This window comes from Petromyzon marinus, chromosome 36 (assembly GCF_048934315.1).
Source record: "Petromyzon marinus isolate PM22_M1 ecotype Great Lakes invasive population chromosome 36, UKy_Petmar_22M1.pri1.0, whole genome shotgun sequence".
In the NCBI taxonomy this organism is placed as follows: domain Eukaryota; kingdom Metazoa; phylum Chordata; class Hyperoartia; order Petromyzontiformes; family Petromyzontidae; genus Petromyzon; species Petromyzon marinus.
In genome coordinates, this window is record NC_133702.1 from 7966800 (window position 1) to 7994694 (window position 27895).

The 27895-nt window shown below is 45.8% G+C and overlaps 2 protein-coding genes across 3 annotated transcripts in view; both read right to left on the bottom strand.

Moving 5' to 3' along the window:
- Positions 1–16243, bottom strand: part of VGLL4 (vestigial like family member 4) — a 35039-nt gene extending 18796 nt beyond the window's left edge. The window contains exons 1-2 of the mRNA XM_032966519.2: positions 15232–16243; positions 4928–5114 (exon numbers count right to left, since the gene is read on the bottom strand). Coding sequence (XP_032822410.1) covers positions 4928–5114; positions 15232–15310 — 266 coding nt within the window. The 5' untranslated portion in view covers positions 15311–16243. The remainder of the gene's footprint in view (positions 1–4927; positions 5115–15231) is intronic.
- Positions 16244–25297: 9054 nt separating this feature from the next.
- MRPS33 (mitochondrial ribosomal protein S33) lies at positions 25298–27891 on the bottom strand. 2 transcript variants are annotated; one of them, XM_032966524.2, is made up of 3 exons: positions 27789–27891; positions 26085–26325; positions 25298–25597 (listed from the first exon to the last, which is right to left on the bottom strand). In XM_032966524.2, exons 2-3 carry the CDS (start codon positions 26306–26308, stop codon positions 25492–25494), a joined length of 330 nt encoding a protein of 109 aa, XP_032822415.1. In that variant the 5' UTR covers positions 26309–26325; positions 27789–27891; the 3' UTR covers positions 25298–25491. The 2 variants fall into 2 exon arrangements, with proteins under 2 accessions (XP_032822415.1, XP_032822416.1); XM_032966525.2 differs by having other exon boundaries at positions 27750–27857.
- Positions 27892–27895: the final 4 nt, after the last annotated feature.

Genomic DNA, 27895 nt, shown 5'->3' on the forward strand with positions numbered 1-27895 from the left:
ATCGAGCAGACATTCCAGTATGCCGGTGTGAAGTTCCCTGCACACGCGTTTAGAGATGCTGCCACCACTCTTCGTGCTCCTCAAATGAGAACAGGTGAAGGTGAGCCATGTGTCGGTGATGGGAAAATATTGTAATTTTGCCAATGTGACAACAAAATGTGTATTTCCCAAATACTTGAATCAAGGCCACATTTATTAATTGCCAAATTATAGTGAATTGAAACGTTAGCGACTTATAGAGGGTGATCCGATTTTGAGATACACCACAACAATAATGGGGGGGGGAATTATACAGAAAATAATGTTATTTCAAACCAATCTCAACAACGGGTATTACATATGTTCACTTTCCCGACACACCTTGTGTGTGACTTGCTGTGATGCGAACCTCCCTCACCACCCGACAAGACAGAACATTCAGCCGGGTCATGTCAGGCGAACTCGAGTGGGATTGGGGGGGGGGTGGAAGGGGGCCACGGCGATATCGTTCCACCTCGACCCATTAAAAAAAAACACGCGCGCACACACAAACGTCTCTTGTGACCGGTCACACACTGCACGAGGGGGGGGTATATCAGAAATCAGTGGGGTGTCTATAAATGGATCGCTCTGTACCCACGCAAAGTCCGTCCGTCTCCTCCGCTGTACTCGAATTACAGACGCGCCAGCACAATTGTGTGAAAGCCACGCTCGGCGCGTCTCCCGGACGTATTGGAGCCACACCTGCGGGTGTCCTCTTAACTTTCGCGTCCCGCGGGGCGGTGCTGTACACCACCACCATCACATCGCTAAGACCGCATCCTCCGCTTAAGCTAAACACTTGCCCGCTGCTCCTCTAATCTGTTTATACCGCTCCCTCCCCCACAGCAAACCGTGTTTGCATGGCCGGTTGCTGCAAAAGCACTTCTTTTTCTGTGCCCCGGGTTACGTTTCATCGCTTGGCCTGCGCCCCCGCGAACGCAGGCAGGCGCACGGATGAGACCCTTTCCCTGAGCCCCACAGCTGTTGGCCATGGACAGACACGGGGGGGAGTGGGGGGGTAGAGGACAGAGCCCGGGATGGGGGGGGGGTAGCTACGTGGTGGAGGGGGGGGGGGTGAACAAGTTCGCCGCAACGCTTTTTCCACGCAACGGAGCCGCCACGGTCTGCCGACGCGCTATCCCTCCCAAGACAAAAGATCCCCCCCCCCCCGTATAGCCTTAACAGACTTTTGGGGCAAGTGCTGTTGGCGGGCACCTACGAAAGCGGGCACACGGCACACGTGCACGTGGCGTGACCAGCACCATGCGGCCCGGCCACCGTTACGTCTGCCCAGTGCTGATGCTCACGCAACTCAACAGGTACACATTAAAGGCCGAGTCGACCTCGGAGAGGCCCGGGACCGGTTCACATATTCAGCACTGTTATTTGGTCGCGAGCGGGGCTCGAACCCAGATCGCCAGGTTCGTGGCGGAGTGCAGCGCTAACCCACTACACCAGCGCTGCCCGACTATCCCCCCCCCCCCCACGCACACGTCAAGGGAGTATCCACCAAGCTCCGAGGAGGGAGTTGGTGACTAGCGTGAGCTCTCCTAGGAAGATAACTTTCCGAAACATGAAACTTATTTACTGCCGTGTAAAAAGAAGGATCCTGCGCAGGATCAGCCCAAAAGCACGGCACAAGGATTGTATTGCAATACACATCTTGTGAGTTAGAGCTTTCGTAAGCGACGTTCCGAAACGTATCCGCGATGTACTTTCGGCTTGTTGTTTGGCATGATGTCCGACGTTTCGCGTCACGTGCTAGGAGCCTTTTCAGATAACCGAAACGTCGTACGTGGTGCCGAACAGCACACTGTTACGACACGAAAACACATCGGAGAGCCGTGTCGCACAGCCTACGCAGTAGTAGTATTATTACCCAACATCTATGACCCAATTTGCTGTCTTTGGTAAATAACTTGCTTATGTTTTCTGGCATTTCACGTGAACCCGCACGTGTTTCTTTAACAGCGCCGTGTTTACATTTTTCTAGATGGCTATCTAACACCAAAAAACGAAACGTGAAGCCTCTAATGTTGAGGGAGCATTTTCTTGTATGTATACCCCCCCCCCCCCCCTCTGGTATTCCGGTCAGAAGCCAAAATAGCGGATTGTAAACATATCCCGGGTTCTGGCAGCAGTTTTATGAGTAGAAAATGGGGCCTTACGTAAGGCCAGAGGCCTAAGTACCTAAAAAAGGACAGAAAAAAACAAATACATAGCAGTAAACTGGGCTTGCATGGCACGTGTGGAATGCGCAGTGCAGTGCCGTCAAGAATCCCTCCCCCAGTAGAGGACCCTGACAATGGACTCAGGAATGCATCAGCACGACCCAAAAGCTGGCTTGGATATTTGGCGTATATGGCACGTGGAATGGATAAGCATGTGGAATCCGCGCGGCAGAGTAAAACAAGCGAAAACTGAATGCAGCAGCAAAAAAGGGTGATGCTCGCCCACTGAGAAATGGGTCCGCTGTTTTGACCATGAATGCGGTGCATTGTACGCACTTAACCTCGCCTTTTTCACTATGATTCATTTAAAAAATGTAGAATTGAAAAAAAAATTCCCAAACCTTTATCCGACAATGATCGTATTCTTTTTCGTCAGGCCTCGCGTAATCCAAAAACATTGTGGTTTTGTTTTATGTTTTTGAACAGAAACCAGCTGATAGCCAAGGCCACTATACATGATATTCGTTACACTGTCACAACTAACAGCGACAGCAGTCCGCTGTATCTTCGCCTCCTAGCAATGTTGCTCAAAATCCTGCTAGGATGAGCTCAGTTGGCTTTGTTGTAATAAACTGTACAGTATACGATGGGGACCTTTAAATTGTTAGCTGTCGTATAACTTTTGACTGCTTGCACAAGCAGCTTGTTCTTCACCGCCAACATCATGTTACTTTTATCATACACGAAGTGCAGACGATGTCCCAAGGAAGTCGGCAGCAGCTTTCTGTTTCGCATTTACAATATAGTACATTGGGTAAAGCAATGAAAATAGGGACGGAGTGGTGGTAAAGTGGTTAACACGGAACGCTGTGAACCCGGTGACCCGAGTTCGATGCAAGGCCACGGCTACCGTTGGTGGCAAGTGATCTCAGAACCGGGATTGCCATCCACCCACTTCCCCAACCCACACTTGCCAACGTGGTGAAGTAAAGAATAAGGGGGGGGGGGGGGGGGGGAGGAACCTAACTGGGAAAGAGGCATTTCTAAATGAGAAATCTCCTAAATGAGAATGTGCTCAAGGAACACAAGCTTATTCAGCGGTTGACAGGACAATCCAGGTATTTCACGTTCATAACCACGCCGCTTTGCGAAATGGAAAAACATCCCCCCACTTGTTATTGTTCGGCCATGGAAGGAGCATTTTTTAAACGTGGAAGAAGGTGTTAAGCCGATTTTAAGCCGGCTCAATGTACATTCTGACGGCCTGCAAGAGCGTGTTAGAAGTCACGACTGAACGTCACGCAATATGGGTAGGGCTTGCGCCAACTAGAAAATGAACCCAGGAACAAAACAGTTGCCCTGCCTGTGAATTAGCGGCACTCGGCGAAAAAGAGCTATCCCAAATACAAATAAGCACAATAACAAACCCGTTTATGGCGGTGGAGCAAATCTTGGGAAGGTTTTCTGCAATAATTTTTCTGCTTGCCACTGGAAATGTTCCTCCCAACACTTTACACTGTCTGACGAAGAATATGCTGGTTACAACTGCTTGACAGTTAAAAAGAGCTTGCCAGATACTTGCTGTGGAGCTTTGTCATGCCGAGACCTATTAACTTCAATGTTAAACAGAAAAAAGGATGTCTGCAAACAACTATTTATTTCCGGCCGTGTTTAAAACACTGCTGGATGAAAGCCTCCCAAAATGGTGAGAGCACCACCTTAACGCTGCCCTGTTAGCAAAATAACTAAATAAAGAATCTCCCCAGCACTGTGCAACCTGCCACAGATATAAAACCAGGAAAGATAGACCAAAAAGCTGCATCTCACTAATCAGCCAAGTCACAAAAACAACTTGGCTGACTGTGAATAGGAAAGACAGTAACATGTATACACAAACCGCTCTCAGGCAGGGAATACAAACAAAAGCTGCTGTCCATGTAAACAGGGGATGAAGCAGCTTGATGGGAGATGTATAACGTGAAAAAACTGAGGCTTTCATGTAAACTGTGCATTAAGTATGTCTTAAATGCAATGTACAATTCCCCAGTACTGTATAAAGATGCTCAATTACAAAAAGAGACATATTACTGCGGCTTGGTTTCATCTGGGTCTCTCTGGGTCAGGTGACCCAGAAAATGTTTCCATGCCCGGCAGACCACATCCAGCACAATAACAATACCTCTCACTTTGGTCGTGGCTACTCGTCACACACGTGTCTATTCCCATTTTACCAGTGACCCAGAAAAAAGATTTCACGCGAAATGACGCCCTGCTTATTACAGTGTATACAAGCTTCTTGTTGCTAAAGTCCACCAGCCACTGCACAGTGACGCTCGATACTTGTGTGCGTTAAGGTCACGATGTTAACAAACTCATTCTAAGTTGTTGCAGAGCATTACGTGTCAAGTAACTTTCTGTAAAGCAACGTCATATTTGAAGCGACTTTGGGTAATACATTATTTAATTCAGCTCAACCTTCCTCTGCGTTAGTGTAAAAAGCCACCTACTCATTAATATGAATGAGGCGGGTGGGCCTCATGTGGAATGACGTCACGCTGGGTGATAACAGTAGGTAACGGTGTATTATAATGCATCTGACCAAAAAAAACTCGAACTTTTAACATCGCAGGGAAGACTTAACAAGATTTCCCTGGACAGCAGCCACCTCATAACAGGATGAGAATCCTGGGTAAAAGCAGCGGATCGCGAAGGGCATTCGATTTCGCATTGCTTACGGCTGCAGCGCGGGGACCTTGCTGCTCCGGGGCGCTTGTTCCTCGTCGGAGGCGTCCGACGACTCGTGCCAGAGCTCCTCACTGTACTTGCGCTTGAGACCGGTGGGCGGGAGGGCAGCCCTGGGGTCCTGCAGCAGTGGCGGCAGCCGCATGGCCTGCCGGAGGTCACCGTTGCTCAGGGTTTCGCCTGCGCGAGATAATGCGTCACAGCGCTGCAGTTGCCATCACAAACGTTTGATTGTAATTATGTTTTTAATCATAATAATAATCGCAAACACCCGGTCGAGTCCGCCTTCGAGTTGGCAGGCCTTCCCGGAGGTTCGCGGAACATGCTTGCCAACCCAAGCGATTTAAGCGGTAGGCTGACATTCTTTGAACCCTTTTACCACATACCGATTTTCGAAGCTAATCGCACAGCTTTATAACGATAAAATCTCGAGAAAAAAATGCAATTATTGCTTTGAAAATCGGTATGTGGTAAAAGGGTTTAGAAATCAGCAGCCTACCCATTAAATGAGTAGGGTAAAAAAGTTATTACTGCAACTTGATAAAGATACAATAGAATCCAACTTAAAGCAAGTGAAAACAAATGTAAGTTACCAGCAAATGATAATAATGTCCTCTCACTTAGTAAATCGTCAGTGAGTCTCAAGACTCTTCTTCAAGAAGGGTTCTGCCCTGGGATGTTTAATTAATTTTCATTTATGAGCATTGGCATGTGGGAGGGAACTGGAGTACGCACGATAACATTCACACAGACAAGAGGGTAACACTCAGCACAGATGGACTTAAAGGTCCTACTTGCTGCACTGCCATTTTATGACCACCTGACCGCTCAGAGGGGGTTCGTTAGTTTCCGTGAAATCCACCAAATTTCGGCTCGAAAAATTGCAAAATGCTGCATTGCAGACGTGTTAATGCCGCTGCGTTTTTGCAAAGTGTAGGTTCTGTCGAGATCGGCTTTATTTTAAACAAATCTTTTGAGAACATTACTCAAAGAAATGCCACACCTCATAACTGTCCTCAGGGAAATAGGGCACGATCTGTTTGAAGTAATGATGCCTCACCCATTTATCCAGCACCAGCAGAAGGGAAAAAAACACCCTTGGGCAGAAAATAAATTACCCACGCTCAAGCAGTCTTAACTGCGGCTCTAAACCCAAAAACAATTAAAACCTCAACATTATACTTAATTCCTTTTGGTTTACTATTGTTTAAGAGTGCAGTACTTGACATAAACCTCAATATATTCCATCCATATACAGTGTAACGGTAATAATTCACATCCCTTTCCCATATCAGCCATGGGGATTGTGTGATTATACATTAACAATGCTGGTTTGTGATTGATGTAAGGGGTGAACCAATACGGATTCAGAAATAACGGATGTTAGCCGTCGCTTGGGAATTCCAAACTAAGGTTTGGGTTCACAATTCTGTAAGTTAATCAGTGCTCCTCTGCACCATCCCTAATATTAATCGTTTTATACATATTCTTGCTTCTTTCGGTAATGTCACGTAGAAGGGAAATAATAAAATAATACAAATAAAACAATTACATTTTCACGACGTTTCGATTGCAACACAAGCAATCATCATCAGGTGTGAAAACCACAGCAAGAAAATTTGAAAAAAGTGGCGGTTTTTCGAGCCGAAATTTGGTGGATTTCATGGAAACTAACGAACCCCCTCTGAGCGGTCAGGTGGTCATAAAATGGCAGTGCAGCAAGTAGGACCTTTAAGTCCATCTGTGCTGAGTGTTACCCCCTTGTCTGTGTGAATGTTATCGTGCGTACTCCAGTTCCCTCCCACATGCCAATGCTCATAAATGAAAATTGATTAAACATCCCAGGGCAGAACCCTTCTTGAAGAAGAGTCTTGAGGCTCACTGACGATTTCCTAAGTGAGAGGGCATTATTATCATTTGCTGGTAACTTACATTTTTTAAAACTTGCTTTAAAAAATCATATTTTAAACATTAGATTTTCAGACACATATACTGCATAATAAAATATACAAGACGTTTAAGAACGTACATACTGCTTTGGAATGTACACACAGTACTGCACTGTATATGACAGTCGGGAAGTATGTAGCTTTGGCAGAGAAGCGTATTATACAATACAAAATCAACCTTGACCCAGATTCAAATATTTCTGAAAAGCTATGGTCTGTAAAATGTCACAAATAGTAAATAAACTCAAACCACATTTCGTTAGTTTGTGTAATTGCGCAATTTGCTTTATTTGGCCCATTTTTGTACAGAGGGCGACCGAACTGTTAGTTTGTTTCCACCTTATATTCAAGGGCTGATACTTGCTCCTGATCGTTTAGGGGATGTCATGGTGGCAGAGAAACAATGTTCACACCAATGGTCTGGGCAAAATGCTAATGGATCACTGGCCCCACCAAGGAGAGTATGAAGACAATTTGGGAGTTTATGCCAGGGCAAATTGTTGGCAAGATCATGGTAAAATTGCGTGCTATGACGTTCTGCCAAAATTTGAGAATGGAGCCCCGTATCTGCAGAGATCATGTATTTTTAAATAGTGTACAGCATAGAATGTAATACACTGTTTACCAATGTGATTATCCTATTGACAACAATGATGGCTTCCATAGGAATGTGGAATGATCATCACCGACTCAGAAATGGCAGTGGAGATGAGCCACACCTTATGCTTTGGCTAACGTTTTGTTTTTGTTTATGCTGGGTGGGTTACTAGGTAAAGCATCTGGAAATGTTTTTTTTTATATTTAGGGCCTATATAAATTTAAATTATTAGTACCATTATTGCAGTACTCGTGCTTTCAGTTATTAGTCGGTGGATTCCACAAAACATTGGCAAAGTAACATTTGTTAAATTAAATAAACAAAAATACAGCCGGAATCAATCCACCAATGGATGAAAGCCTTCGCAACACTAGGTCAGTCATGGGTTGTTATTTTTTAATCATACTTCACCACACTGGTCAGTACAGGGTGGTGACGAGGACGGAAGATAGGAACGGTTAAAATATCCCTCGCTTCTGATGTTCACCATGGCCAGGAATCGAATTTGGGTTGCCGAGTTCATAGCAGCGTGTTTATCACTGAACTCCGATTCATACCCAGTGGTACGAGTGCTCTTATTTCCCAGCAAGCAATAAACGGAGAGAACTATTTCAATAGTTCCACAGAGCACAAGGAAGCGCCGGGGCGTTTTGGAAGCGGGGAGACGTACGTGCCTCTAGTCACGCACGGCGCAAGCATTTCTCGTGTTTCCTCAGCAGTTCCCGGCCGGCACCATAAATTCTGGCAGAAACACCACGGCAGGGCAGTGTTTGGACATAACGGGGCTTTGCGATGGGGGGGGGGGGGGGGCTTTTTTGTTCCCTGCCTTTGAAGCCAAAAAAGAAATGGTCGTACTCTGCACCACACTTTTATTTTCCACCATCGTAAAAGCATAATACTCGGTCTACATTTCATTCACTGTCATATGTATTGTAGATACAACTACGTGACTGTACCGAATAAAACCAAAGAGTATATAACTACGTGTACATTTCTTTACGTTGAGCTTGTATGTTCATATACATACCGTTACCATACAGAGAACCGATTAAGGCAGATTTTTCATGCAGATTCCTTGGGCTCTGGATCGCAGGGTGTTGCTAATGGTTGTGCATATATTTTGAACGTAACGAAAAGACCGCGTACACAAAACGAGCTGGTGCTCATAGCGAAAATAAATATCTCAAGCACGCTGACATGCACGATCGGCCAAATACCGTGAGACACCAAAAACCACATCAGCAAAACGATGCTCAAATGCCCACCCCTGGCCATTTGGCATTGTCCTGTCCGTATATAACTCTACCATTATTAGTAGATTTCAACTTTGTCAAGAGAGAGTGGGGGGGGGGGCGTGATGGGAATCTTTACCATACCAGACGGCACCACGGACAGTTTTGGACGGACGGTTGTAGAATGAGAGAATGCCGTTGCGTTGAGCCGAGGCTCGGGGCTTTGTTTATAGCCGCCAGCGTTGGGGATACCGCACGGGCGTACAGTTCACGGAGAGCTTGGCGGCCACTGCTCTCTTTAGCAGCCACAGACGCGACGAAACAGGCCGGTCCCCGTGCCAAGCGCATGAGCTCACTGCCTCCCCGATTTATCATGCCCGGGAATCCGCGGCTCTGTTTTCACATTCGGATCGCTCTCAATACGACCCCATTCAAAACTTCACAACAAGCGAAGGGAGCACTGGGTACCCGGGCCGTCGCACACTGTGGCCCAACTGCTTACAGCTCAGCACACATGAATAGGGGCTTTGCGGAGAGTGTTTGGATGCTGGCAATTTAGGTCCTCTCTATGGGACCCTTTTTGGCAGTGCCAAAATGATGAAAAAAGTATTGGCTTTAACCCTTCGGCAATAATACACGTGTCAAGATGTTCAAACACCAAATAGACACCTACAGCAAGGCATCAAGTCTGCATTAACCGCACATGCTTGTGGTAAAACATGTTGGGAAGGGTAAAAACAATTATTTTTTCATAATTTTGATACCGGAAAAAAAAGTATCCCATATATAAAACTGCTCAACCCGAGCTAGGAATGCATTAACTTTGTGTTCTTTGCCTTTTTGCGTTCTCTGGTCTCACGTTGGTCAGACAAGGCCATATAAAAGGCTGTCCCTGGTGTAGGCCAATCAGTTTCAAAGACAATGCGTATACTATCAGAACACATGTTTGTTTGCACGTCTTAGCACAAGCATGTGTGGTTCATGCAGACTTGATGCCTCGCAATCGGTGTCTGTTTGATGTTTGAACATCTTAACACCTCCTGTGTTATTGCAAGAAGCGGTTAGTAGAGCCAATTTTTTTCCCATAAAATATAGGTCCTGTTTTTTGGACAAAGTTCGCCATGAGGACTGACCCTTCAACGAATTAAAAATATATAATATAAGCGAGAGGCGTGGGCAATGCAACAAGATGCTTATTTGGGCACAAGAGGATCTGAACTATTGTTCAGCAGTGCTGGCAGAGGAAGCAGGGTGGGCAGGAAGGTGAAGGAAGGAGAAGGGTGTGGTGTGAAACTTACAATCATATCCTTTGCCAGGGCACAGCCTGAATAAGCGTTGTTAATTTAGTCAAGCAAGGGACCTTAAAACATTACAGTGGATTTTTCCTTGACCCTGCAATGTTAAGGTCACCGACTGGCAGCACATGCTGTGTTTAGTGCGTGGCACTTCATGATCACTGCGAACTGTGTGTACCTCCTCAGATATAATAATACCATGGTGACCTTGTGTCCATCTGAAGTGGTCGAATTAGTGAAACTGGAAGAACGTGTGTATGAAGAGCCAGGACAATAACGCGGCGCTCAACAAATATTGCCGCCAGTGCTGCCTCCCCGATTCATTCTGGTTACACAACACAAAGTGGCTTCATTATATTCAGTCTGAATTAGGCAACACTCGAGCCATACGAAACTCAGCCACAACATTACCTTTGGCAAAAGAACCGCGATCGAGCAAAACGCTACGAAAAAAGAGTTCCAAGCCCCGCGCGGTGAACCCTGTTCTGGAATCACGGTGGGGGGGGGGGGGGGACACGATCGGGCCCCGAGGCCCGACAGACTCATCAAATCCAGCAGGCCCTTTCTTCTCCCTCCAGAGTAACTGTACACGTGTCTGAACCTCGCGCCGTAACGCTACGCAGCTTCAAAGCCAAACGCGGACATTTGTCAGGAGCATACACTCCACAATGGTGGTGCCATCAGTAAAGGCCCTCGGGCCCAAGTGACCCGTGGCAGCCATGGTGGCGCTCTCTGCAGTAGCAGCTATGCCAGACATTCCACCCTTCCTCGGGTAACTGGTTTGCGGTTTTAACGTGACCGTTTGATCTATGCTCAGTGTTACACCCCGAACTGACACTTATGAACGAATGCCTGGCCCGGGCTGCTTTTAGTGATGAAAGTGAATGTTTCATGGTTTTAAATTAAAATGATTAGTCGGCAACTTTAATGTGTACGAAGTTTGTAGGGGGAGGGGGGGGGGTTATTCCATTGTGTGAACATTGAGGGTTTCTTCTTTATTCTTCCATCATGGCACGCATTGGAAATGGTATTTTATAAATATTCAGAAGGAAGAAATTGTCTTTGAAAAGGATAAAGATACAGCCCTACAATTGCTTTGTCACGCCATTGCTAGCGGAAGGGCTTCCACATGAGGCAGCTGTTGAGAGCCCCTCTAAAGGACATTTTGCCTACTCTTCCACACTCACCAGACATCTTGAAAGAGGTGGGAGTAGCCACACTTCACTACACCACACGCAATCTGCAGATCTGACTTACGTGTGGTGTATAATCTGTACAGAGACAACACCATTACACATTGGGGTGACATGGTTTCTCGCGATACGACTAATCATTTCACTAGTTATCGCCATGCTTCAAAGGCGGTGAATAAGAGGTACATTGAGGTTCGCCAAGCCTACAAGGCAACTGCAAAATATCACACGGAGCCCACAAGAGTGTGGCACTTGGAAGGTAGGTGTCATCTCTCTCTGTGGCCTGCCTGCGGGTTGTAAAGCTATTCAATTTCAAACTGATATCGCAGCTGCAAAGAACTGGCTGACGAATGTCTCATCATTCATAGAAAGTGTTAAGAGTTGGTATGTTGTCGCCCTTGGGCAGGGCCAAACTTGTCTCTGCGGTAATTGGTGAGGGCTCGTCAACATAAAGCCCCTGAGGCAGCGAAGCAGTAAGCAACGATGGCTATAGTGCACTGGTGATTCCTAACGAGCATGAAGTCACAGAGTTGTCTCGCTGTCCTGCTGCTGTAGAACATAGAATGGCCGCAGTGTTGAATATTTTGAGTCGGTGGTCTAAAACAAGGCTGTGTGCGCGTCAAACACGTCGTATCGCGATGTTCTACTGAGTGGAGACCGCGAGAGGGCAAAATAAGCAGAGGAAGGCAGAGGAGGAGGAGATGGCGGGATTAAATAAAACAGATTTTTGGAGGCCAATACTGCACCGGAGCAACAAAGGAAAGGAAGGGGCTGGAAGAAAATGTGGGAGACCTTTGCCCAGAATTGGAAAGATACAGGCTGACAAGAAGAACAAACAAGTGATGTCACACAGCATGCAAGGCACGACGGGGGGAAATAATCCTATGGTCACAATGGGGCCATATTACTGTCTGAAGAAATCACCTTGTGTGCATTATTACTCTTAAAGAGGACTCCTCCTGGAGGTTTCTTTTAGAACCTAGAGCTTGATGACCGCAACTGGGAGGAGGGGAGGGGAGGGGGGGACCGCTTGATGGAGACGCAGCGCCTGCAGAGAGACCTCTACGCGACACTCCCGAGGCTGGCCGAAGCGAAAGCTGCTGCGCATCCCAAGAGTGATGAAAGCAGGTGGACATGGCTCCCCCCAACGCCTCTCACAACCCCGCAGGCCGTCTGCCTCCGTAAAGCCACACCGAAACCTGAGCCGTGGCCAGCGGGAATCAAAGAAAAAGCGACTGCCCGCCCGCCTGCCTGCCTTCACGGCCGGTAAGGTCAAAGTTTAAAGGGCATCTTGAGAGAGACAGGGGGGGGGGTAGGCGAAAGGGACACACACACAAACAAAAAAACCCAGAGGCACTTCTGAAAATACTGTAAAGACCTCAGCCATTAAAGCACGATCTGTCAGCATCCTGAAAGCGCACCCCCATACCCTGTGTCTGCACACCCACCCTCCTGCCCCCACCAGCTTTTTTGGAAATGACTCTCTAACAAAAGTACGCACGAGGTGACGGACATCCTTCCTGTCACATCTCACTTGTGCCGTTCATTTACACGTCGTGACGCCAAAGCACGGACAGTCACGTTCCCCTTAATGTGCAAACATGCGAAGAATGGCAGGCCACTCTAAAAACACCACAACCCCCCCCCCCTTCCGCGTTTCGTCTCTCTCGCAATCCTCAGTCTCAACGCTAAATTAAAAACACTAAATAGATTTGTTTACATTTCGAAAATTCATGGTGCACTGCGTATGTAACCATTCGCAAGAGCTGACGGTTTACCGAGACCCTCTGAGCGTGTTGGTCGAGAATAAGATCGTCAAGCGCGTGTTCTTATGCCTTTAAGACATCGTATACTTCCCACCCACTCGTGTTTATCTTACGAACATGTTTACCTTGTGGATCTAAAAAAAAAAGTGCTACATTTCCTGAAGTGATTTTTCAATGTTTCCTCCCAAATAGAGCGGCAAATGACCCCAAAGGTTCCTTGCAAACACGTTTTGTTGTGCATCCGTTATGGGAAATGTATAGAGAGGAAATGTTTGTTGTACCTCAATAATGGCACGGACTCGAATGCAAAGTTATTTCAGAGATTAAAACAGAGAAATACTTGGTGCTCACGTCTTTACTATCCACGTATTACGGTACAGTTACAAACCTCCATTGTTAATATTCCTGTAAAGTGGATTTGAAAGATCAATGTAATGAATCAGTTAACAGACCAGGTCCCACATTCCAAAAGTAATTACAACACTATGATTATGCTAGATAATTTTTTTTTAAAAAACATCATATAACCAAACCGTTACATAGGCGTTTTTTGTTGTTGCCGACAGGCAGAAATTGTGAATTAAAATGGAATTCCTATACATTTGTAATTCGTATATAAAGTGCATGCAACGCTGGTGATTTAAATTCTATCTCTGAAAGTGGCAGGGCCATGTCGTTCAGAGGGAGTGCTCTTTACTAATAACAACTGGCAAACCAGCAGCCCTTCATAACAACTTTCACTACCAATGAGACCCAAAATGGCAAAAAACCGGTACAAAGTTGTGCTTGCTCATAATGCCAATGCTTTTAAGCTCATTTTAATTAACCAGGTGAACACCTAGAGGCTCATAGTCTATACAGTACATATTTTTACTGTATATGTTAAGAAACATCATGGATGTTGATTTAAAGCTTTCGTGACTGCAGGGATTTAAATTCTCGGTTCTTTCGGTAAAGTCACGTAGAAGGGAAACAATAAAATAATAAAAATATAAAACAATAAAATTATCACGACGTTTCGACTGCAACACAAGCAATCATCATCAGGTGTGAAAACACAACATCATGGAATTGTGTCTAATAGTTAATTGCATATGATCGCGTTTCAATGGAGAATTGTAGATTCAAATTACTTTCAGTGAAGTTTATGACTTAAAGGTACAACATGCTTGGCTGGAATGAAGGGAGCTCTTATTGTAGGAGGCAACCCTGAGGGTGGCTGAGGAAACCTAATTGTTGTTCGGAGGTAAATATTTATTCAAGATAAGGCCCACAATGGCTAACCCTTTATGGTTTAACCTAGGACCCTCAGCAATTGCGATTATCTTGAACAGATGTATGCATAATGCCTTTAAAAAAGAGTGCACATAGAAATAAACGTACGGCCCTTTGTAAATCCACTGCTTAAGGCCTTGTTTGACCATACTTCATCATACTGGACAATGGATGTTATTTAATGGCTTGGGCGAGCGGTACCTAAGACCGGTTCAGACATCACTCGCCACTGATGTTCGCCGTGGCCGGCAATCGAGCTCAGATCGCCGGGGGTCGATATCGTAGTACCGTTCTCCCGACTGGTTATTATGAAACTTGAGTATTGTTAATAAAGTCTAGACAATGCTGCTGGTGTTTTGCATGCCCAGCCGTACGTGCTTGCTTGCCTTCAATGTGACACGCAGGGAAGACGGTTCTGAATGGCGCGCACGTTTCGTATTAAATGCGACACGAAAGCAGCAGCAGCAAAGTGTATAAAACCCTACGGTAAAAAAAAAACGTCGCAAAACATCTAAAACAATAATCCCCGAAAAGCTTAACGATGCACAAGACGGTGCAACAAGTAGTTCGGTGTCCCAAAGTGTCCCAGGGCCAAAGTCACAAAGCTCGTTGAGACGGAGCGAAGGAGGACCGCCGCCTGACGCGGTGAACAACTTCAAAAGAATGAAACGTCTGGTGAAGAACCACAACTATGGTCACCCTTACTCATCCCCTGGTTAAACACCTACCCCCGACATCCACTCTGGTATCGTCTACTCTTTCTCGAAGAAGCTCTGGTGGCCGGATAGCAAAACGTAACATCGTACAAGGAGAACGCTGTTGTTGTTAATGCAGAAGATCATCAAATCTCGCCCACACCAAAACGAACGTGCAAGTGAAACGAAGCCCGCAATCACAACGCGAAGTTCCCTCCCGACGAGAAGAATAAACACGATGAAAATGCAAATGAAAAGAAAGCGAGAGCACAAATCGCCGATAAAAAAACTCACCCTTGAAACCAAGGAGCGTCCCGTTGTTGTTCATGGCGTCAAAGTACTGGAGGCTTAGGAAATGTAAGCGGTGCATCATTGCTCTGGGTGGAAGGACGCAGCAAAAGAGGGGGATTGAGGTTTCTTCTGGAGGATGGTTGGAACGAGACGGACGCGGAATAACAGTGTAGGGGGGGGTGGAAGGTTGTTCGTTTGTTATTTAGATATAGTACAAATAAAGAAACCCCTCGCACTCCGACACGGTCTTGGAAGAGCCACGGAAAGCAGAATCGGGGCCGGGTTGTTGGTGATGAGTTGGGGGAGCTGCTGCTGCTGCTTGCTGCTGCTGCAGCAGCTGGGGTCTTCCGAAGCACAATGTTGCAAAAAAACGAATGAAAATCCGTCGTCTTTGTTGGAGGAAATAGTCTCCCAAGAATTCCCCTCCTTGTTTTGTTCCTCCACCACCCCCCCCCCCAAAAAAAAAACGACTTTATTTCTTTCCGATTTAAAAAAATATATATATCTTCTGCTTCGGCGTCTTCCACCCTTTTCAAATTAAGACTCACCCGGCGATGTAATTAGTTTTGTTTTCTCTCTCTCTCCCCTTTCGACCTCCTCCCCTTCTCTCTCCCGTCCCTCGCTCTGTCTCGCCCTGAATGGCCACGGCCCGTGCGCTTGGCTGATCACAGAACGCAGAACGGCAACAGCAGCAGTATGAGAAGGGGGCTCCAAAGGCAGCGTGGACAAAAGGCAGGGGCTGTACCACGGGGCGGACCGGGGCAGGGGAGAGATGGTGATGGTGGTGGTGGGTGGGGGGGGGGACCCTCTTTTCGACAGGAGGAGAGGAAAGCAGAGAGAGAGAGAGCGAGGGAGGTGCGGTGTGGTGGGTGGAGTGTCGGAGGGGATGTGGATGGGGAGGGCAAACAGCACTCGGCTCTGATGTCAGCCCGTTGGCTTTTCCTGCGTCTCGGCAGGGGGTTGGGGTGGTTGGTTTGTGGCCAGAGCCCGGGGTTAGAGAGCACGCACGGTGCGCGCTGCATTGCCGCACGCGGTGGCTGCTCTGCAGTCCACGTTTACGGAAGGGAAGTCGCCGGCTTGCAGAGTTACGTTTGATACAAAACTATATATATAGGTGACAACGGTGTGGCAAGGTTGGGCACTGTCTGTTGGCACAGGTAACAGATTTTCATCACGAATGACGATATGAGGTAGGGAGGGAGGGGAGCGGTGGTTCCGGTGCTTTGCTCACTGCGCAATGGACCTGGCTCTCTTGGTTCGCTTCCTGGATGTGGCTAACATCAATAGCGAGTGATATGTCAACCGGTCAAAACTGACCCTCTCGCGCACACATGCGCACTTCATCCACCCTCATTGACCAGCATGGTGAAGTATTGGCAAGCAAAACCGACGTGCAGAGATCTTAGCACCTCCGATTAGCACGGAGGTGTGAAAGTAGTTCAACATATATTGGCACATGGCTGTAACGAATTTAATTAGTTTAACATATGCAGGATAACGCTAGAAATTATGTGTATTCATAACTCATAAACCTCCTAGGTACGTGGTTATTTCTGAGCTATCACTTCGTAAGTGTGGGTATTCTCCGGGTACTCAGCTCTGGTTAATCCCAAGTCATGCTCACACTCCTTAATGAGATTGGCCAAACATCCCAATTGCAAGACCCTCTTGAAAAACAGTCTTAAGACTCAGGCATTCCTGGATAAACAAAGGGCATGAATTTATGATTGCTATGATTATATACATTTAGAGATTCATCCTCACTCGATGCAATTAATTGTCCCATTTTGATGGCTACAATCCGATAAAATAATAGATGTTTTTCTTACACTGGAGTGAGTGTAGTGGCCACGAGTGGCTGTAGAGATCATGGGAACCGATTACTATACATTTATTACGCGATTCGATACATTAGGGTGAACGTAATCAATATATTAAAGTATTGTAACAGTAAATGTGTCCTTGTGAGAGGAGGCCTTCATTCTGCTGAATGAAGGCCTCCTCTCACAGTCGTGCGATGTTATCCACAACTCATCTCGCTTTTGTACAAGAGCTTAGCCCATCGATTCTTATCCATGGTGGTCTTCCTCGCTTGTGTGTTTCTCTCCTTTGACTGCCATTCCTTCACCAGTCTTGTCAATATTCCATTATCCCTTAAAGCCATTATGTGTTCTACCCAAACCCACTCGCTTTTCCCTTACAGTCAATATGGTGTCTGTAATGTGTTTTTACCATTGACTCATGCGTTCCTCTGTATGTATGTTAGTGTCATTCCAAGCGTGCGTGTCTCCACGGTATTGCGCATTTCTATGGCTTGCATTACCCAAAACACTTACGACGTCACTGTCGGAGTTTTGTACACAAACTGCATTTTCTCCCCCAAAAGCTCATGCACACTATTGCTCAAGGGTCACATTTCATATTTCCCCAAATATGACACGTCCTGGAAAGAACACTTTTACCCACAACCGTGTCGTCATGGACAGTGTTTACGGATGCGTGTCATTCTGGGTATTGCGCAATAGCTTCTAAAAATATAGGCATGATTGATAACACGAGAACTTTGGAATTCTTACCAGATGCCAAGGAATACTTTTCTCTCGTGCTGTAATGCAAGCGCTACCTTTAGGGTTTATGAACTTAAACCCTACACCAACATATGGTGTTTGCGGTATATATATACATGCTACATGATGGCATAAAGGACCATCTGCCTTCCAGTAGCACACAACTTGTCATCAGCAGATCCCTTTTTTATTTTAATCGGTGACCAGCTGAAAATGTGGTCATTGTCATTCCTGTTTTACAAATGTGACTCCCATGAGAGTTGGAAGAAAGTCATTGAGGCTAATAGAACACTTTGTTCGTTAGAGTTTCTGGAATGATTACAGCAGACGGGACAATATGACTCACTTGGAATAGCCAGCAGTGAAATGATCAAATATCGGCATTAAAGGGTTGTTTTTGCGTAAAGCGTGAGGATGGTGACCGATGGACGAGACTGGTGAATGAACAACGGCCGAAAGGGATAATGTGCCCTAGAGGTGGAGCAATGAGATCCGCTCATGTGCAGCAATGAGATGGATTGTGGCATCATCCACGATCGACAAGGATGGCGGCGACGGCGTGGGAAGACTTGCATCCAGTAGTGGATAAACTATAGCTGCTGCTGATGATGATGATGTTGTGCAGGACTGAAATACATTCTAGCATCGCAGGAGTTTGAGGGTTGCCTTGGGTATATGGAAGCCTTAATCGAACAGTGGATAGAACATGGCACACAAAGAATAGTGGAAAATAAATTCCAAGCTTGTAGAATTACGGCACTTTGCTTTGCATCCCGCGTACATGAGCACAGGTGAGAGCCCATTGAGCGATAACCGTGTCCTTTACGCACGGGGACACCTGGAATGCAGTGAATGAATGATGTGGGATATTTGCTCCGCATACCACGCTGGAGGGAACGCGGCAGCTGGCCATGAAACCCACGACGCTTGCAGAAAGGCTGCGAGCTAAAAACAGACTAACATCCCCCACCCTTCCCCCCCCCCAAACAGACGCCCTTAATCCCGCCTGCTCACGCCAACACCACTTTTAATAATGCACTACGTGGGTGCTTTTGTGACCGGGGTGCTCTAATTGTGCCCTAAGGGAAGCGATGGGTACTTCATTCTCCTTTCGCAGCCTTTTTGTCGATCCACTGCTGGATGAAGATCCCCCTAAGCCGTGTCCATCCCTCATGGTTCTGCAACTCCACAGCGAATCTCACTCCTGCACATCATCAGCCATGATCTATCCACTGCTGGATGACGCCCTCCCCAACCCGTCACCATTCGTCACAGTCCTGCCATGCCAAAATTCACAATAAGTGATCTTATCACTTTATCTCAATGGTGGTTGTCCTCTGGGGCAAATAATCTTCTTTGTCTACCATGTATTTACAAGTCTCGCCTATCGGACATTATTCCTTCCAGCCATAATGTGTCCTACCCAAGCGCACTTATTTTCCTTAACAGTTAACGGACTTCTAGATTTGAAGCTTTCGTGACTGCAAGGATTCATACTCTTTGGTTTTATTCGGTAAAGTCACGTAGGTAAAACGAATTAAAATAAAATAAACTATTAAAACACGACGTTTCGGAGGCAACGCAAGCTTCCGTCTTCAGGTGGGACCAGTCACTTGGTGCAGCGATTTTGGCTGTGACTGGTCCCACCTGAAGACGGAAGCTTGCATTGCCTCCAAAACGTCGTGTTTTAATTGTTTATTTTATTTTAATTCGTTTTACCTACGTGACTTTACCGAATAAAACCAAAGAGTATAGTTAACGTACTGTCTCTGTTTTGAGTCCGTTTCCTGATCCAGGTGTTAATTTATCTGTAATTTCAATCATGCATCTCTCCATGCGACTTTGCACACCTTTAATGTTTTCTATTTTCAACCACGGTGTCCATATTTCTGATTGTAAACATTCTTGTTTTCCCTTTGCATTATAACAGTAATAACAATGACATTTTAGATAGCGTCATTCATGCTGCACTTCTATTATCCAGTTCTGTTCAAATTGAACGCTCGGAGAGCATTCAATTCTACGTAGTTTCATAATCCGCCTCACTCCATAATTGTGATCCACACTGCCAGTGCTCAAAATCGCAAAGGTCACATGATATAAACTACACACATGCGCCAACAAAGCACGCAGCGCGTTTACGCAATGGCCATAGAGCAATCAAATGGCCCTGTGACTCACTAATTCAATTAAATTTCCACGCTTTTTTTTCGTGAGCGTGTTTTCATTTAACAACGCGTTTCATCGCGTTCTCCTCCGTGCGTGTCCCTTACATAACCGCCCTCTCCGTAGCTTAAATAATTATAACAACAATTGCGAGCTGTGCCAATTCCACTGTTTGATGAAGGGTCTCGCCAACCCGTATCGATCCACGAGGCTTGTCTTTACCATGCATCGCTACGCTGGCCAGCGGCATCTTGGTGAAGCAGGGAGCGGGGGTCTGGTTCCAGAACCAGTTCGAATATCACTCGCCACTGACATTAGCCGTGGCCAAGAGTCGTAGCTCACATGCAATACCTTTCTTGATATTAATGTGGAAATACGTTGATGTACGCTCATATCTATCAAGATGTCACAGCCTGCTGCACGTGTAATCTGTACATAGTACAAGGCAAAGATAAATGTGTATAGATAATGTATTAACTGTATATTATTGCCCCCACAACGCATCAAAGCGAAATGTAAAATGATTCCACGTCGCGATTATATATTCATACCACACATCATATAAAATATATAGGATGAACGCTTGTAAGATATCGTTTAATGATACACTATATGGTACAACGGAATTACACGGATGAACACACGGATCACATTAACTGTTAAGGAAAGTTTAGTGGGCTTGGGGCAGGCCATGTTGATGACCAGTGGACAAGACTGGGTTACGGAATGACAGCCGAAGGAAAGAACACTCCTAACTGGACTACCGCGGCGGACATGGAGCACATGCGTATCTATGCGTGTGCACGTGCATGTATTTACATATACTACCGTATCTATGACTATTACCGTAATGTGTATATATGAGATGAAGTGAAATCAGCTCGTGTGCAAGGAGTGTGAGATGCATTATGGCATCGCAGTGACACGAGGGATGGCGACTGCAGAGTGGGGAGGTTTTAATGAATCCAGCAGTGGAAACACAATGGCACACTTTGATGATGATAATGATGTGACCATGGCTTGTTTTGCCTTCAACGAAATAATACAATGCGCAAAGTCTACAACGCAACAGCCTGTGCGCGAATAGTGGTGACGTGCATCCATTAAATAGCTTCTCCGTGACAGCTGGCTGGCCGGCCGGCGGGCCGGCGAGAACGACCCCCACGCCACCAGCCCCCGCCGTGACAAAAGGCACGGCCGAGACACGAGGTGGGACGGGGCCCGAGGCAGCCCCTAGGGCCCTAAGTCCACTAAGGCAGGTGATTTGGCTGCCCGCCCCTCCATATACCCCGTCCCACCCACCCAACCCTTTTTCCAGCCTCTGGTCAACAATTAAGAGCCAATGTTAGGAATGGCTCCAACCCAAACATTTTATCAAGAAGTCAATAAATAAATAAAAATACGCCATTGTTGTATGGTAAGAATGATCACGTATGAACCAACATCTGTTGGAACGCTCTCAAGCCATAAGCATCAATGAATTAGCGTTATCCATCTGTTTTGTCTGTCTGTCCGTCTGTCTGTAACATAGGACGACCACGATGACGCTCGCAAAGATGGGACAATATCAATGAAATATTAGAATTATAAAATTGCGTGGATATTATGGACCTGATGTATCGAATTTTTACTTAAAACTTTCGTGACTGCAGGAATTAATATTCTTGGTTCTTTCATATTCTTGGTTCTTTTACCGAAAGAACCAAGAATATCTGATGTATCGAGTTATCGCAAGATTAAATGCTTTCGAGGACAAACACACGCTTGGAAGCATTACATAGTGGATTGACAAAGGGCTGTAAATTACTGCTGTTTACATAGACTGTAGGTTTTCTACATGTAGCATATATCTTTCAATATATAGACGGTACGTGAATGATGTAAACTGTAACAATGTTCCAGAAATGGCTAATAATGAGACGTGGCCAACACAACGTGGAGGGAGGGTCCATCATCCAGCAACGGATTGGCAAAGTTGCTGTACATGTACACATGGACGCATGTCCACAACCCCCTTGCAATGTTAAAACAGCGGAGATACGAAAGGAAACGCAAAAAGTACGATATCTGGTATTTGTTTTGGACACGAGTTCTTTTGACAATACCGCTAGAACTGGGTTGAGCCAGAGAAAAACTGGCTCAGTTCAGGAGGGCGTGGGGATTTGTTGTGTATGTTTAAATAGCTGTGTGCTTTAACACGCCGCCGTAGGCTTTCGCCACCAATATCATCCAAAATACAAGTTTTTTTGGGGGTTATATCGCGTAAATATTTTAATGTGTCGTTAAACCAGCCACCACCCGACACAGCCAATTGGTTTGGTTTGGCACGTAAACAGAACATGCCAATTCGTCACTAGTACAGCACACCGGTGTGTTGGAGAGCCAAGCCACAACATTTACAATCTGAGTACGACGTTTCGCCAAGCCACAACATTTACAGATTGTAAATGGCGAATCGTCGTACTCGGATTGTAAATGTAATTACTGGCGAAACGTCGTATTCAGATTGTAAATATTGTGGCTTGGCTCTCCAACACACCGGTGTGCTGTACTCGTAACGAATTGGCACGTTCTGTTTACGTTATAAACCTTACTAGTTGGCTGTGTCGGGTGGCGGTGGGTTTAACGCCACATATTTACGCGATTTAACCCCCCCAAAAACCCTGTATTGATAGCTGTGCGCTGTCAGTTAATGTATTTCAATGGATCAGAAGTTCGAAAAAAAACTATATCCTCGCCACGTCACAACTTGCTTCAACGTGTTGTTGTTAGGCAAGCGTCACGGGGACTCATTCTCAAGATATTTCAGATGTATTGGCAGGGACTGCCCTGAAGTGCCACCGATGCAGGGACCCGTGCCATGACACGGACTACACCCACCGATAAAATGTGGCATACCAACATCTTTAGTTGAGTAACCCTGACTAAACATACTGTAATGTACTCTTTGGTTCTATTCGGTAAAGTCACGTAGGTAAAAAAATAAAACAACAAAAATCACGACGTTTCGGCCACAACACAAGTGGCCTTCATCAGGTGAAGGGACCGGACTGTCCAGAGGACAGCGTTGGAGTGAAGACAGCCAAGCCCAGGTCGCGTGGTCCCTTCACCTGATGAAGGCCACTTGTGTTGTGGCCGAAACGTCGTGATTTTTGTTGTTTTATTTTTTACTTACGTGACTTTACCGAATAGAACCAAAGAGTATGGATCCTTGCAGTCACGAAAGCTCCAAATCTAGAATACTGTAATGTATCAGTCCATCAGCATATATGTGCTTTCCAGACCAATATTACCCAACAGGATTTGAATATGCAAAGCAAAAAAACAACACTCTAGACTGGTATTGGACATGTTTATGTTTCGTCCGCAGAAGCAGGTTGAGTTATTACGCGTGTAACTGTTAATTTTCAACACACGTTGGAGGAAAAACAAGTCTGGGTCTGACTATGATGTGAATTATGCGTCGTGTGAAACTGCACGACACTGCATTACTGACATCGCACACGGCATGTTTATTTAGGTCTTACAGCGACCTCTAGTGGTGGTAAACTTATGGCATGACAACCAAAACCGCTATACCGAATAAAACGAATCCTGTTGTGCACACAGGACGTTATAAATGTTCCTTAACGTGAACGTGTATGCCCGTAAAATGCAAAGCGTATTCTCGGGTTTCAGTATAGTAACAATGTTCAGACGGAGTGACGAAATCAACTCGTGTGCAGGTGTTAGGTGGGGAGCATTAACATCGCAAGATCGTGTGACATTGCTGCGGCTTGGGAAGACCGCCATCCAGCAGTGGATTGACCACGGTTGATTATGACGATGGCACCGACAAACGGCAGTGAATGGTAGTGCAAAACGTGTACTCACCTCTGTGGCCACCAGACGTAAGTAGCGTCACTGCTTGAGACAAAACGTCCAGTGATGTCTCGGTCATCCTTCATCGGCTAGAACATTAAAATAAGGCGAATTGTCACTCACGTGTAGCAAGCACAGTAGTCGGGGAACTCGCCTTGTCACCTCTCCTATCCTACTCATCGTCTCGTATGCGCCACCACTCTGCGAATTATTCTCCCTCCTGGCCTCTTTTCAGGACGGCTCAGTAAACAAGCCCATTGCATCGGCTCGGATCTCAAACACTTCCAACCGGCCAGAGCCGGTAGGTCTCGACCCTTTTGTCAGAACACCAAACGAATTCGTTGGTACCCAAAGTGGCACCAAGTATCGACGTAAATTTCCGCACGCGCACACACACGCACCAGAGTTTGAGATGTGGAGACAAAAAGTCCCAGGCAGCACGTCTTTACCTGCTGCTGCTGCTGATGCCTTGGCCCACAAAACCCCAAAGTTGGCAGACCGTAATTAATGGTGGGGGATGGAAAGAAAAGGAGACAGGAGAGAAAGAACTCCCCGCCAACGGCGCGGCTTGCGATGCGAGCGATGCGTGGAATGCGGGGATGCCTAGGGCAGGTGACCCACAGTGGCGACCACCATTGGCTGCCCCAGTGTTTCTATTGTGCCTGGCTGCATGCAAATGATGGACCCCGGGGTGCTTGGCAGGCCCGCACTGGGCACACAGCCATTGCAGCATCACACAGCGTGACCATTGTTGCAAGGGGTGGTTGGTTTAGTGAGGCCCTACAAAATGTCACCGCAGTGCTCGCTTTCCAGAGGACGAATGTTAAGTCTCAAACTGGTTTGCGAGGCCGAAATGTCGACTGAGATCTTAGAAGACACTAAAGTCGTGTAACATCCATGACTTGCAGATTTCTTTGGTCACCATTGCAAAAAAAGAGACTGCCATAGCGTATTGCTTCGTGAAACAAGTTAATGTTTATTATTTTTGGCACGTACAAGTGTTCGGTTTATTTTAGTACAGCTGGATTCTAAATGCATTGTTATAAAGCACAGTAATGTAAATATTAAGCTTTTAGTCAATTGAAAAATTATCACGTGATCCAATGAAAAGCTATTTAGCATTTTGCCCAATGTATTTAGTGTGTATTTCAGATTGGACCACAGCAGGTTTCGCTACACGTGCTGAACTGAATTCAAGAAACTTCCAGCACGTTAACCGAAATGTCAGAAGTGCAACTTGCGGTACCACCAAAAAACACATCACAGGATAACGCACAACTGCGGTAACCTACCCTGCTTAATTTACACTGATCAATCTTCTCACTTTATCAACAGGCATGCGACTGAACCCTTTTGTGGAACACCGAATATTATACCCTGCTCCAGTTCTGTGTTTCGCCAACACCAAACACTATATAGCACTGTATACGGTTGACATACCGGTTCACAGGAAACAATTTGTTCATTCGACACCATGATTTTTATAATTTTATTCAGTTATGACGGTATTTACAGTTTGAAGCAAAAGCAGGTAAATACAATATATGGCATATCACAACACTACAGCATTTACCAAACCCATTGGAAAAAAGAAAACACCATTGAGAATTCACAGATGCCAATGTAATTTATTGGCACAAAATAACACGGTGGTTATTAACACGTTTGGTCACTTCTTCTGTAATGCCCGCTTTCCTTCTCCCTTCTTTGGCTTCCCTTTCCCCCGAAGTTTCTTGAGTCTCTTCATCTCTTCCCTGAAATCCTCGTGTTCATCTCTGAAACAACAAAGTTTCACCATAGGACCATCAACCAAGTCTCAGATATACTCATTACAAAGATCACTCAAGGAAAGCCAAAGGAAAGTGTTAACAATAGACATGTTATGATTAACCTACTTTCAAACTAAATTGTTAAATCTTTGGCTGCCAATAGATGATTGTGTCTATTTACCACCGCATTTGCATTGTTTCTATTTTTAGTCTCGTTTGTATAATTTTGTTCAACGCATTGGTCTAAGTCATGCTGCTATCTAACAACCCACCTAGCACCTGGCCACAAGATGATTTAATCACTCTATATATTACAGTAGATGTTCTCTTTGATTCTCTTGGGTATGTTCCCTCCGTTGGCTACTACTCAGTTGTTAATCTCGACCATTGTCTATCATCCCATCGAAATGTGATGCTAGTAACAATGTGCCCAAAGGTGTGAATACAGAAACAAATGGTTCATTCGTGAGCTAGGACAAGCACAGCTGCCCACCTGTAGAGGCCATGGAAGCGCAGGGTACGCATGAGCTGCGAGTACTCCTGGTGCGCTGGATAGTAGTTGACCACGTCTGGCTGCTTGGCCATGGGCCTCTCACTCATCAATGCCACCACCTTCATAGAGGATGCGTCGGTGGGCCGTGCCACCTCGCCGAAGATGCGTGCACTCAGCCTTGCCATGTGGCGCGCATAGTTGCTCAAGGTTGGAACCGCCGCCATGTGTCCTGACAGCCAGTCTGCACTCCATGGACACAGAAGGACATTGAGTCATGCTCTGGGCACGCATGGGGCAGTGGCTCTTGCAGCAGTGTTTGCCACTTGCTGCAGAGGTACACGGTTCGAGTGATAAGACCACCCTGATTCAGTCGGCTTTAGAGTGGGTGTTAAAGATCTCGTGACGGCATTATGGTCCAAATTTTTAAAATTTACTCGAAGATTAGTTACTTTAATTGGGAAACACTTATCAATTATTGCTCCCTGACTGCAAACACCATGACCTTCCTAAAAACGTCTTGACCCAGTGAAGCTTTCCTCGGTTTAACACTTGGTGGACATTATTTGGTGGCCAATTGCATGACACATTTTAGCCTTAGTTTGCCATACACAGTATTAAATCACGAAATGTGTTTTATGCAACCAGTCAGATGCCTGTTGTTCGTTGAATAAAATATCTTAAGTGTCACTTGGTTTGCAATGTAAATCAGTGTGATCTAAAAATCCAACTAAGGGTTTGCTTTCTCAAGTGATGGCAGGTCAAATATCTGATCTGGACCAAAGACTACCGTATATAGCTCGGCAAAACACTGAACTGAAGGGCTTCGACTGCAAGGCAGTTTCTCTAAGCATTGAGGGTTCAGAAAGCATCAACTTTACATTGCAACATTGCAGGTTACATTTGGAATTCCAAATTCGCATGCTTGTTTTTGTTGTAATACGGTTCGCGTTGGTGTCAATGTATTCTCACTGCAGTATTCTATGCAAAATCTTAATTACTACTGTACAGCATTCTTAATCGGTTATCCAATTAACTTTTTTTTTTAAACAGCATAAGCACTGTTAAATGCGGTCACGCACGAAGGGTGTACAGAGCCACGTTCCGTCGCCGCCTTTGTCTCTCCACAGTGCTGACGCTTACAAATCCGCAGCAGATACCACTGCTCATTTAAGGCTGAGTGGACATGGAATCTAACCCAGGTGGTGCAGTGTCAGTTGAGCAGTGAACTAACCACTGAGCCACCTTTGATGGGCTACACACTCCCCGGGTTTTTACAAGCACAGCCTCTTTGTTAGTCCACTGCTGGATGAGGGCCTCCTCACGCCGTGTCGGTCTTGGTGTTATGGGGGGGTGTTACATGACCATACTTCACCACTCTGGTCAATGCTGACTAAAGGCGGACGAAGCATGGTACAGTACAATAGAATGACATCGCTTACTCAAATAACAAAACGAAGACATAAACACAGCAGCAGATAAAAATGTACACATTAGACCTTTAAGGTTACTCAACGTTAAAAAGTGACACTACCCTCCAGCTCAAACAGTGGGAAGAACGGTGAGCGCATACCAATTGGTGCCAACGCGCACGACTTTGACAAACTACGCGTGTGCATATTTCACTTAATTTTCTAATTCAACGTTAATAATAATGATAATGGTTACCCGTATAATTAACAATGTCTCGTTATCCGCCAACTTTACCCGAGGAGGACTTCGCCGGGCGTGCGGTGACCTCCACACGCGTGGACACGACCCGGAAGCGAAACACTTCCGCGATAAATTGTTCGCCCCGGAAGTAAATCGTTAAT